At 41.4% G+C, this 11,879-nt stretch overlaps 2 protein-coding genes across 6 annotated transcripts in view; both read right to left on the bottom strand.

Moving 5' to 3' along the window:
• Positions 1-1,765: 1,765 nt before the first annotated feature.
• Positions 1,766-5,086, bottom strand: LOC102792324 (E3 ubiquitin-protein ligase TRIM35-like). The gene is made up of 4 exons (XM_006783045.3): positions 4,030-5,086; positions 2,727-2,871; positions 2,463-2,652; positions 1,766-2,382 (listed from the first exon to the last, which is right to left on the bottom strand). The coding sequence occupies exons 1-4, from the start codon at positions 4,989-4,991 to the stop codon at positions 2,228-2,230; spliced, it is 1,452 nt and encodes a 483-aa protein (XP_006783108.2). The 5' UTR covers positions 4,992-5,086; the 3' UTR covers positions 1,766-2,227.
• A 1,044-nt stretch (positions 5,087-6,130) lies between these two features.
• Positions 6,131-11,879, bottom strand: part of flnba (filamin B a) — a 64,604-nt gene continuing 58,855 nt past the window's right edge. For all 5 annotated transcript variants that reach the window (XM_035904347.2, XM_006783046.3, XM_087840874.1 and 2 more), the window contains 8 exons: positions 11,023-11,289; positions 10,670-10,807; positions 10,465-10,580; positions 9,058-9,190; positions 8,686-8,862; positions 8,295-8,513; positions 7,838-8,044; positions 6,131-7,686 (listed from right to left, as the gene is read on the bottom strand). In XM_035904347.2, the coding sequence (XP_035760240.1) occupies positions 7,499-7,686; positions 7,838-8,044; positions 8,295-8,513; positions 8,686-8,862; positions 9,058-9,190; positions 10,465-10,580; positions 10,670-10,807; positions 11,023-11,289 (1,445 nt within the window). In that variant the 3' untranslated portion in view covers positions 6,131-7,498. The remainder of the gene's footprint in view (positions 7,687-7,837; positions 8,045-8,294; positions 8,514-8,685; positions 8,863-9,057; positions 9,191-10,464; positions 10,581-10,669; positions 10,808-11,022; positions 11,290-11,879) is intronic.

The raw sequence follows: 11,879 nt of genomic DNA, 5'->3' as shown, positions 1-11,879 counted from the left end.
CACCAATACCTGCTCGGTTGGTTTTGTTGACAAACTGGATTAAGTGTGACTAAACCTGAAAAAATTAGCTGGATATTTTATTTAGTTTTCTTCAAGTTAGTTATTCTGTTCCATCCAGTAACATCAAATCACATCTCTGTGACTACAGGACCAGAGGTTTGTGTTTCACTGTTATCTTTAATGTGCTGATTGGTTGGTAATTTAATGTTAATTTTCCCTCGGATGTTCTCGCTAACATGTGAAACATAGTTAAAAATACTGGAATGATTGATGGCGTTATTCTGGTGCCTGTCACCAGGCATGGGAAACTTAAACCTGCTATTCTAAGTCTTTTATAAATCACAGGAGACGGCCATGTCGCCGATCATGCCACGCTCAGTCGGATTGCAATCATTCATCAGCAAAGACACTTCCACAAGTTAACCACTTAGTGAACCATTTCCACAAAAGCTGGGTATGACAGCATGAAACAAGAGATGTTCTCCTTTTTTAGTATCACTTCACTGTTCTCAAACCCAAATCTTAATCTTCAAAATGCACGCGAAGGATGGAAAACATTCATGATTTTGTTGTATCCTTTTTTTGGTTTTGGGTGGAAGTGGATATTTGAAGAACTTTGTTCTCAGCAGAGTTATTACAGTTTTGTATTTTCTAATGGGCTTTTATTTGAATTCCATCCAAAAAAAAATTAATTCAGTTTGATTTTGGTTTGTTTTCTGAGTGGATCTGCTTAGTTATATTATTTGAAAATATTTATAGTTTAATTTTTTTTATGGTTACAGTATTAATTTTGGTCCAAACAAACTCAAAAAACAGTGGGTAAACTGACCCCAGGCCATGAAACAAGTACCACAAACAAAAGTAATGAAAGAGAAAAAAAACGTAAACATTTCCACAATGGGATACAGCAGTACATCCAGGGAATTCAGCAACTAGCCAAAAAAGACCAAACAGCAAAACCCATAAATGTCCATGACAGGAACACTGACAACTGATCTTGTGCTTATTAAACTAGCACAAAACGATGCCTTCAAAGAGGACTTACAAATATTGAGTCATTTGTCAAGGGACAAATTTTGTTGGGGTAAATAATGTTCTGTACCAGATGGTAAATTCACGGTGAAATATTCAGTCTGTCTGAATGTTTGTTCCTTGATCTCATATGATATGTCTGCAGATCTACTGATTGCTATAAAACACAGTTTTATAGGTAATTAATGTTATGTCATTTTAAAAAAAAACCCATACACTTACCACCTTGCCTCCATGATTTCAGAGGCCTAGAGCCATATTACCTCAAACAGTTTACCTCTGTCCCCCCACCCCACGCTTCAACCAGGAAAATTTGTCCCAAAAGATCTGCATGCTGGGAAAATGTGGCACAGAGTTCAGTATTTGTCAGAGGAAGTCGGGAGGAGATGGACTAATGAATATCTGTCAGACATCACCCTTAGACAGTTGTTTCCAGAGTACCAGTGTATGAGTGTGAAGCAGTGTGATGATCTGATCTTTCCATAAACTGCACAGGAAACACATTCATTGCTCTAAATCAAAATTTAAACTCTAAAATGCACTGGATGGATGAAGATCATCATTTTGTAGGAGATTTCTTTAGAGATTTTCTTTATTTGGGATTAAAGAACAAGATGCAAGAAAACATTTGGCAAGCGTGACATGTTTGTATTACAGAGGCTTGAGCACAAATAGGATAAAATGTACAACAACAGAATTAACAGATTGTAGCTAAATACTTAAAAACCTCATAAAACCTCTTTTGAAAATACCCTCTCTACACTCTAACTCCTTGGATAATTTTAGAACCATTTCCAAACTCAATGTACTGTATCCATAAATTAAACACTGGATGCCATAGAACTTCCTGCAGCGAAATGGGCAAAAGACAGAATAATCATGACTGTTCTGATGCGTCCAACACATTTTTCATTCTCTTTATTACTCATTTGTATCTCCTTTTACTTTTATCTCTTGTAACTTTCTTTTGAAAGATGCCTTATAAAAAGTTATTATCTTTTTTTTTAATTCAACCATTTCCCATTTTTAATAACATTCTTATAGCAATATAATCTTTAATGATTAGTCTCATAACTACATTAGCTAATTGATTTAATTGTGTAATTGTGTTGCTAATGGGAATAATTTAAGTCTTTCTAAAGTAAAAGTCAGACTATTCCCTTTAGCAGTTAATCACTTCTGGCTTTAGCGGGCTTCATGGCCATTGTGGACTTTGCAGATCTTGCTGCAGTCCATATAACCCAACAATGTGCGACAAATGAGGGCTGTGTTCTTCCAATGGTGCTGCCACTGAAATGGGATACAAATACACCTCCTCACCAAAAGCCAAAGTGGGATGCATGTCAGGACCTGGGGAAGGACACATTATAAATAAATCAAATTGGTAAAAAGATGAGATGCTTGATGTCAGACTGTGAGCGGTCACATACCACTCATGGCGGACATGCTGGCAGCACCAGCTGATGTGGCATGGACTCTGTAGGGTGATGCTGGGATGTCATCACCTCCATATTTTATAATGATGGTGTACCAGCCATCACGGTTGGGGACGTATGATACCCAGTATGTACCGTCCCCGTTGTCATAGATGCTGGCCTGATTATGTTTACCACCCTGGTCCTGAAGAGGAAGGAACGGAAGTTAAAGTGAAATATCTGTTTTACCGTATGTATATAAGTGTGTCTGATACAGACCACGACGAGCACGCTCAGTTCACCCTGGCCAGCATCTTTAGCGTCAATGTTAAACTCAGCGGGAAATGTGGCAGAGACACTGCTAGTCAGCCCAGGGCCGCTGGCTCGCACTTTGCTGGCATCGTAAGTGGACAGAATCCAAAACCTGAAGAGACCGAAAGATCAGAGACAATCAGCACAGACTCTGATTCTCAGGGCGCAACAGTATGAACCACAGCAGCAACCAGATATGAAAAGGCCCAGATATTTTAGCTACAACCATCTGACCAGTTTATGCCAACTGGCAAGAGACGTTTCTTTACTGGTGTCCGTTTAAATCCAGAATATTATTTAAAATCCATCTCCTCACATACACGGTCCCAAATAATCAGTGTTCATCTTACCTTAAAGACCTGATAGTACCATATCACCCCATTAGAGTACTTTACTCTCACACCGCAGGCTTACTTGTTATTCCTAGAATAATATAAGTAGAATTGGAGGCAGACCCTTCAGCTTTCAGGCACCTCCTCCGTGGAGCCAGCTCTCGGATTGGACTGGGTAAACAGAAACCCTGTCTACTTTTAAGATTAGGCATAAAACTTTGTTTTTGGCAAAGCTTATGGTTAGGGCGTGATCAGGTGACCCTGAATCCTCCCTTAGTTACGCTCCAATAGGTCTACGTGTTTCTTCTTCACTCACCTTGTGTTTATACCCCGCTCTACATTTAATCATTGGTTATTATTAATCTCTGGCTCTCTCCCACAGCATGTCTTTTGTCCTGTCTTCCTCCCCTTACCCATACCCAGTCACACCAGATGGCTGCCCCTCTCTGAGCCTGGTTGTACAGGAAGGTTCTTCCTGTTAAGAGGGAGTTTTACCTTTGCACTGTCGCCTTCATTTGATTGTTGAATAGACAAATCAGAAGCACAACCTCTAAATTAGTTATTTATTATCACATACAAAAAAAAGATTCTGATGCTGAACTTTTTAGTGTGTCTAATTTTGAAAGGTGCTGAATAAAAAAAGAAAGTGAATTTTAACCCAACCTCAAAATAAAATGTACAAAGAAGAAAAGACAGGACTTTGTACTTCATCCAATACTAAAAAAAAAAGGCCCAAAACATAGACCATCAGATGGCCCACATCAGATTAAAGCCAGTGAGAATTAAGTCATCAAAGCAGGTAATAATAGTATCCTAACACTATCAATCATTTGTATTTTTCTCCTAAATCCCAAACCCAGTAGATTTTTTGTTAGTATTCTCAGGAATATTGACCTTACTGGAGTCCACCACACCCTTTAGTGGGAAAAATTGGATACCTTTCTGGCTTGTCAGGAGGCTGGTGCCTCTCACTGGTCAGATCTTCGGAGACAGAGTGTTCTGGATGACCAGCGTATGGAGTCCCAGGAGCGTAAAAAACCACCCCCTTCATCTTGTTCCAGATGTTGTAAGTCAGGTTTCCCAGGTGCTTAGCCATATCTATAAGAGCTTCTGAGACCAGCGGTGGATCATCCGTTGAGGGATACTGCTGGACACTTTTCAGTGTAGCTCTGTAGTTCTGCAGGAATGAGACATCTTCAGCTCTCAGCACTTCCTCTGCAGCTCCTATTGTTTGTAAAAGAGATGGCATCTCTCTGCTCAAAGCCGCAGTCTTCTCCTTTATCTTCGGACTCTTCTCTTGCTCTTCCTTCTTCAAAGCGGTGAGCCTGACCTTCTCTTCCTCGTGTAGAAACTGGTGAAACTTCTTAAACTGCTCCTTGATTTGTTTCTCTATGTGTTGATCTTGGAATTTTATGCGTTGCTGTGTTATATCAAAGTTTTCCTGCACTTTTTGTAAGACCTTCAGTTTGTCCTGTAATGGTTCCAGAGATTTCTGAAGCGCTTTCTTGTGATCCTGCGCGGCCTCATCAATGGGTTTGAACTTGTGGTCGACGTGTGCTCTCGAATCACGACAGATGACACAGGCTGGCTCCTGGTGGTCCAGACAAAAGAGTTTGAGTTTGTTGTGGTGCAGACAGCACAGAACCTCAGACTCCACTGAAGCACTGGGATCTCTCTCCTGTAAGTAGGCCTCAGCGTGGTTCTTTAGGACCAAGTTACAGGGTGGCTCACTCTGTTCAGATATATTCTTACAGACTGGGCACTGCTGTTCCATCTTCTGTGCCCACCAGTTCTTCAGACACATCTTGCAGAAGCTGTGGCTGCATGACAGGAAAATGGGATTCCTAAAGATGTCATGGCAGATGGGGCAGGAAAGATCCTCCTCGGACTGGAAAGACATCTTTTCTCAGAGAGAAGCTGAAAACACGGTTTTTCCTTGTCGTCGTCTCTGTGTCGGTCTTCTGTCTTTAAGCTGAAGCTTCTCTCTCGCACTGCTTGTGCTTTTCTCAGAGGAAGAAGAAATTTCTGGTTTGGATAACCAGATAAAGATTGCAGTTTAACCAGAACAAAGGTGTGTTTTACTGTTAACCAACAACTGAAAAATATTTAGATGGTAGATGTGTCACTTATTTAATGTTTAACTGTGATTGCGAGGTACTGTCAGTCGATCAGAGCTCGTTAATAGTACATCCAATGTGGGAGAAAGTTTGAAAACTAAAACTTGACATTCCTGGCAGTGCGTTTGCTTCAAACTTTTTTATGATGCCTTTACCACAGCTGTTATTTATTTATTGTTTTTTTTTCCCCACAAATATTGCTTTAGCAGTTTGAGGCGATCCTTAGGCACAATAGAACTACGGTTGCTATGTAAGTAACAACAATCACTGCATAAGATGTGTTACACAAATTGTCAAACAATATAAAGGCAGAAACATGTTTCAATTATTTCCTAATAAAGAAATAACCAAGATTTCTGAAATGTGTATAGTTAATTACCTTTGCCACCAAGTAAGGTGGGTGGGTCTTTGTGCCTTTTGTATTAAAGGTCTCCCCCCCACCACTATCACATCAAACATTAGCTCCAACAGGCACATGGGTTTTTAATAGAAGAGGGAGGAGAAAAAAAAAAAAAAAAAAAAAAAAAAAAATCATATTGAGGAAAGAGGATCCCGTTTATGAAAGATTTGTGGATTATGGGATATTGACAGAGTACAATCAGAGAATTTTTGCTACAATGAGGAATCAATAGGTGCGTCGATAAAATTTAACTTAAAACCCACTGTAAATAATAGATTTTTCTCTTGTCCCTCTATTCATTTCTAACCCTGCCCATTCTGGTCACTCCCCAACACAAATCACAGCACCATAATCCTGCTATACAAAATGAGGCACACCAACATTTGGCACTAAAGTCAGTCGTAAAAACTCCTGCCTGCCAAATAAAATGCAGCTTTCCACTTGCATTGTGTGCCAATCCAATAAAACTGGAAGACAGCTGGAGACATGACCTCAATGAAATGAAACACTTAACTCTGACATTCTAACTGTTCTTTATTTTAATTATCAAATGTACATCATATCTCAGGGTTTAGTTTCACATTAAAACACCAATTCCCCAATACAAAATGAGAAGTTTCCCCTTAAACCCCACAAACAAAAAACAAAAGAACCCCACAACTTTCATCTCTTAAGTATCAAAAGTAGCAGTGATAAGGCAACATTAAATTCATGTAGATTTTCAGATTTACACAAAAACTAAAGTTCTGACCTTTAATTTTTCATCTTAGATCTGCTTTAAAATGTTTTCAATCAAAACTGAGTCAGATCTGCTCGTATGAAAATACAAGAAGAAACAAGAGAGAAGACAGAAGGACATCTAAACTCCAGCACATAATTAAGTAGTCTGTTGAACAGTGCAGGAAACAGTAGTGTGAAGGCAGCTTCAACAATCATTGACTCGTTATGGCAACCTTTAGTACACGCGGGACTCTGGCAGCTAGTTTAGGCGCAAGAAACATTAAACATCAGTAGTTGGCGTACAGTTTGACAGTTTAGTTTGTCTTGGAGTAAATTAATGACACGGACAACAAACAAACAAACAAAAAAAAAAACAACTCAAAGACAAATCCAGCTCTCCTTTTTTGAGATGTTTGTTTGAGATGATCACTTTTCTTTTTTCCATCACAGTGGTTCAGTAATTTTGTTGAGGAAAGGTTCTGCACAGATGTGGTGATAACCGCCCGGTTCCCAGCTAAACCAGTAGCATATTCTCTTCATCGTGCATTTAAACTATTAGGAAACCTCATGTCAAGGTGAAATTCCAGTTATGCATATATATTTTTGCACATAGGTATTTAAAAGCTTCGGATCTACTTGTTTCACTTCAAACTTAACATATTCAGTTCAATACCAACTGATGTGCAGGTGCATGAACTACCTGTGTAAAACCAGCAAACGTTAATTCACGAATCTAGGATAAAAATTCAAGTGCAAAATGAGCCAATTGAAAATTGCAGGGCAGTTTTAAATCGACAGATTTTAGATCTTTTACCTTCAGTCAATTCAATCTAGTAAACTAGAGTACATCTACCATTTCGCTTCAATGATTCACTACCAGAAAAGTGTCTAAGAGTTCAAAGTCTCTATTCAGTGGTGCATTTATTTTCTCTAATGTTTTCTTTAATTCTGACATTTTTCTATATCAAGGAGAAACATTTCAAAATGTAAATGAGTTGCTTCAGAAAATCCTCAAAAATCATCTGATTTGAGCTGAAAACAAAGTTAGCAGAGAAAACGTTGCTCAGCAGCTTGTTCACTGGACAGTTATTTATAGTGCAGCTAATGTGTCTTAACTCAAATGGGGATGCAAAATGGTGCAGGAGGAGAGACAGAAAGTTTCTTGGCTCATCAGGGGACGGCGACGTGGAAGGGGGAGCCCGGGATGTGGTCCTCACCCCACTTGACCACCAGGATGTAGTTGCCCCGTTCCTTCAGCACGTAGCTGACGTTGTACTGCAGGTTGCCCATGTGTTTGACCAGCACCTCATCACAAGGGACCTGTGGGCCGTGCACACCCACCAGAAGCATGTTCTTACCTGGGAGGAGGTAGAAGAACAAGTATGTATGATAGCAAATTAATCTTTAAATATGTGACTGTTCATCTTTGTGAGTTTTAACCTGTGCACTGAAAGGAAATACTTAAATTATTCTCTTAAAAGATGGCTTCTACATGCAGTTCCTCCATACCTGCTTTGCTGCAGTCGACAGTGAAGTTGCTCCTCTGGCCCACAAAGGCCTTGCTCAGGCCAGCTCCTCGGCTCACCACCTTGCTGGCATCAGAGTCACCCAGCCTGGGCATGGCGCTCTGCGTGAAGCTGCTGGATGCCCGAATTGCCGGATCCAGTGTCAGGGTTGATGTCTCGCTGGCGTTTGTTACATTCACAAGGCGAGGACCTGAAAGGCAGGAGAAAAAAAAGTTGAACTTTACCATGTGGTGCAGGCAGATGAAACACTGGTGACAGAATTTAACAGCCATTTCTTGTTATGAACCACTGCCAGAGAGGTTATGTGAAGTCTGCAGTTTTTGATCCAGCAGTTCATATTGCTTTAAAACCAGAATTTGGGCTTGGATGAACTTGAAAAGTGATCCAAATCTGAATCACGGAACATTTGGAACCAGCTTTAACTAAGAGCAGAATTTTACCTGTGACTTTGGCCTTGAAGGGACTCCCAGTGATGTGGTTTGGGCCTCCGTATTTAATGCTGATCAGGTAGTTTCCAGGTGCCATGGGAGTGTACTGCACCTTGTAGCCTTCGGGAACCTCCTGACAGTCCATCTTTACTTTTGACGGGCCCTCGATGGTCACAGCCAAGGACCCGGGGCCTGCCTTAGTGTTGTTAATGATGAACTCTGACTGAGTACCTGCAAGATTTAAGAAGTGTGATGTTTTGTTGAACAACTCCAAGCTGGTATACGTGAAAACTGAGCAGTGGATAAATCATACTGAACTTTGCTCAACTTTATGCTCTAAACAGGCTCACAGCAGTTATGAAGTGAAAAATTTAAGGCTGCAGCAGGTAAAACAGTTACTCACCTGTTGTTCCTCTCTCCAGTCCTGATCCGTATGCTGAAACCAAACCAGGCTCTCCAGTCTGTCCTGGTTCCCCAACTCGGACCTGGAAAGGACTTCCCGGGATGTGACAGCCATTGAATTTGACATCAATGGTGTGGACGCCATTCTCCCTGGGGATGAACCGGATAGCGTACTTGTCTAGAAGACAGTACATAAGGGTCTGTTAGCTGCAGCGATTTCATAGTATGTGTGTGTAGTATTGTTCTTACTGAAGTTCCCATAAATCCTCTGGAAATCACCTTTACAATTAAAAAAAATAAATAAAAAAATAACAGAAAAACCCAGACAGGCAGGCCCACACACACACACACACACACACACACACACACACACCTCTTTCCAGCTCTGTGACAACACACTTCTCCAGAGCTCCAGAGGGACTGTGGACTTTGGCATCCATCTTGCCTTTGGCTCCATTTAGACGCACCGCAAAGGATGCTGGGTGATTCACCTTCAGACCAGACTCCTGTTGGTTTCGCACAAAGTCAGTGTACAGGACAGATATTTGACGAACAGGAAAAACATCTTAAACACACACACTTTTTGAAAATCAGAGTGCTAAAGACAAAGAACTTCAGTGCATATCCTCTGCTCTACTCTTACCTGAGCTCCACTTAGTGCAACTCCAGCAGACAGACTCAGAAGGGTTAGACTGTCAGCAGATTAGTCTTATTATGAGAAAAAAAAATGTCATAAAGCTGATCTACTTTTTGGTTTAAAGCGTTTCCATCTCCTTGTTCTTACAGCAGTGATTTATTATTCTCATTAAGAACGAGATCTTTATCTTCTGTCTGAACTGAAAGAGCCAAAACGAACAAACATAAATAATGCAGACTCAGAGCAGAAGAATGTCTCAAGCTATAGACAAAAACAAACTACAGTCTCTAAGAAGACACAAGGAAGTCTGTCTGCTCCAGCTGGGACACCTGGGAGCTGAAGAAACGGATGATTGTACTGTTAAAAGCCTTTAAATGAAACACAAGAGAAACACCAACAGTTCCACACCAGACAAAGCGAGGGATGACCAGAGCCAGGCAAAACTGCACGGACGACTTCCTGACCACAGGTACCCAAACTCAGCCACTCAAGAGCTTTTTACTTTACATTACATAATAGATCTAGTACAAACATGTGAAACAGTGGCCACCCTTAAGATAAAATGCACATAAAACTCAATTTATAAAATAAATTTCTTCATCATCTACGTGATCAAGTCCTTCAACCCAACAAGCATCTGGAAGCTTTGCTGGGATGTCTGCCATTCAAACCCCAATTACCATGTTTATACTGTAGTATCTAAAAGTCTACACCTGACAAACCCACACCTGTATTATAATTACATTAAATACTAAAAACTGAACACTTTCAAACAATTAATAAGAGCTAAACTGAAATGAGTAAACCCACTCAAGACACCAAGTGAACCTAAAGCGGACTGAAACCTTTTTTTTAGTCAAAGTGGAAACTGTATGCGTTTGCCTGGCTGCGGTCATATCCATGAGAGCAGTTGCATAAAGAACATTTAGTTTAACCTGAGTATCTGTGCAGCTGTTGAGGATCGACTGACTCGGGCTGTTTAAGATGTCGCTTTGAATCCAATTTAAAATCAATGATTAACAGCCCAAACCAGTCGAGTCCTTGCTTTGGTAATGAAGTCACATTTTTATGCAACTGTGCCTCATCAGCGCCCTTTAATCAAGCAGGGCAGGCTGGGTGTGGAGGTGTCTCCTCGTGCCTCACCTGAAGACCCGCAACAGAGAGGCGACGGGCGTCGTTCACTGGAGCGACAACAGGAACCAGGTAGGGGCTGTCGGGTATGTGCTGGTCGTTAAACTTCACCGAAACCTCATAATCACCTGGAAAAGGAGGCGGGAAGAAGGAAACTCAGTCGAACACATCAGCAAACAGCCAACAGGTAAACCGTGAGCGTGTGTGAATCATCTACCAGGCTCCTGAGCGACGTAAGAAATGCCGCAGGATCCGTCCTTGCGGTCATCGAAGGAGATCTCAGCCCTGCTGGGTCCCTCCACGGCAACCGACAGACCACCAGCTCCTGCCTCTCTCGTCCAGATCGTGAATTCAGCTGGTGAAAAGATACAAGAAAACTGAAAATTCACAAGGCACAGATCCTTCTCCATCAGTCCACATTTTAAAAGTACTTGTGTAAAAACCAATGCAGCACTGTGTGAAACTTTTTTTGACAACAGTGTTGCCTGTGGCACAGAGGAACAGGATGAGTTTCTTTAATTTTGACATTTGATGGACATCAGACTTTTGGATCAGGTGTTCTGTGCGTACCTGGCTCTCCTGCCAGTGCTCCCTCCAGTCCTGGACCTCCGGCCCTCACCTTGCCAGCCCCGCCCTCACCCAGCGGCCCCACAGTGAACTGGAAGGGGCTGCCCGGCACGTGCACGCCCCTGTACTTGACACTCACGCTGTGCACGCCCATCTCAGTGGGCACGAAGCGCACACAGTAGGCGTCGTTACCCGTGGCCACGAGCTCTGCTGGCTGACTGGCTCCAGAGGGGGAGGTGACCTCAGCAGTGACGTCCTGCATGTCGATGGCTGAGAAGAGAGGAAGGAGGCATTTATACATTTACATTTGTTGACTGATTTACCACATGATCCTTCATGAGTTTGTCATTTTATTTGTTATTCAGATCAAATTAAAGCTGAAACATACCAGAACCGGTTGCTGTGACCGTAAGGACAGGCATGGCAAATGAGAAAAGGAAAAGGGAGGTTTAAGGAAATTTAACTCAAATTAAACTGTGCTACGATCTCCAAGAGACAGAATCAGAAGCAACACAAGGTCCTTCATACAGTGAACGACTGCGAGGTTGCTTGCACAGTGCAAACTTTACCATCCAGTTCACAACTTACTGATCAAATGCAACCGTGCAAGTTACCCAAGAACACCTGCCTTGAGGGTCACAAGGGTTGCTTTTATACATCTTTAACCAGTTGTCTTTATCAATATCATAACAAAAATAAAAATTAAACTCAAGTTCCCCATATCTTATATTTGTGCTGCTGTAGGTAGGAGCAGCCAAGCACTTCCTTCCTTGTTGCGTGATGCAGAAAAATTACTCTGTATCAAAGCAAACTGATAAAAGATGAGGTGGAATCTTTCATACCCACTTAAAAAAATAAAG

This window comes from Neolamprologus brichardi, chromosome 5 (assembly GCF_056152115.1).
Source record: "Neolamprologus brichardi isolate AB-2024 chromosome 5, ASM5615211v1, whole genome shotgun sequence".
Taxonomy (NCBI): Eukaryota; Metazoa; Chordata; class Actinopteri; order Cichliformes; family Cichlidae; genus Neolamprologus; species Neolamprologus brichardi.
Note: the sequence above shows the minus strand (reverse complement) of the source record. Positions and strands in the feature narration are given on the sequence as shown.

Coding starts and splice junctions, on each gene's coding strand:
- LOC102792324 (XM_006783045.3), bottom strand. CDS start 4,991: ATGTCTTTCCAGTCCGAGGAGGATCTTTCCTGCCCCATCTGCCATGAC. Junction 2,872..4,029: donor CCTCCTGACAAGCCAGAAAG/GTATCCAATTTT, acceptor CGGTCTCTTCAG/GTTTTGGATTCTGTCCACTT. Junction 2,383..2,462: donor CAGCATGTCCGCCATGAGTG/GTATGTGACCGC, acceptor GTCCTTCCCCAG/GTCCTGACATGCATCCCACT.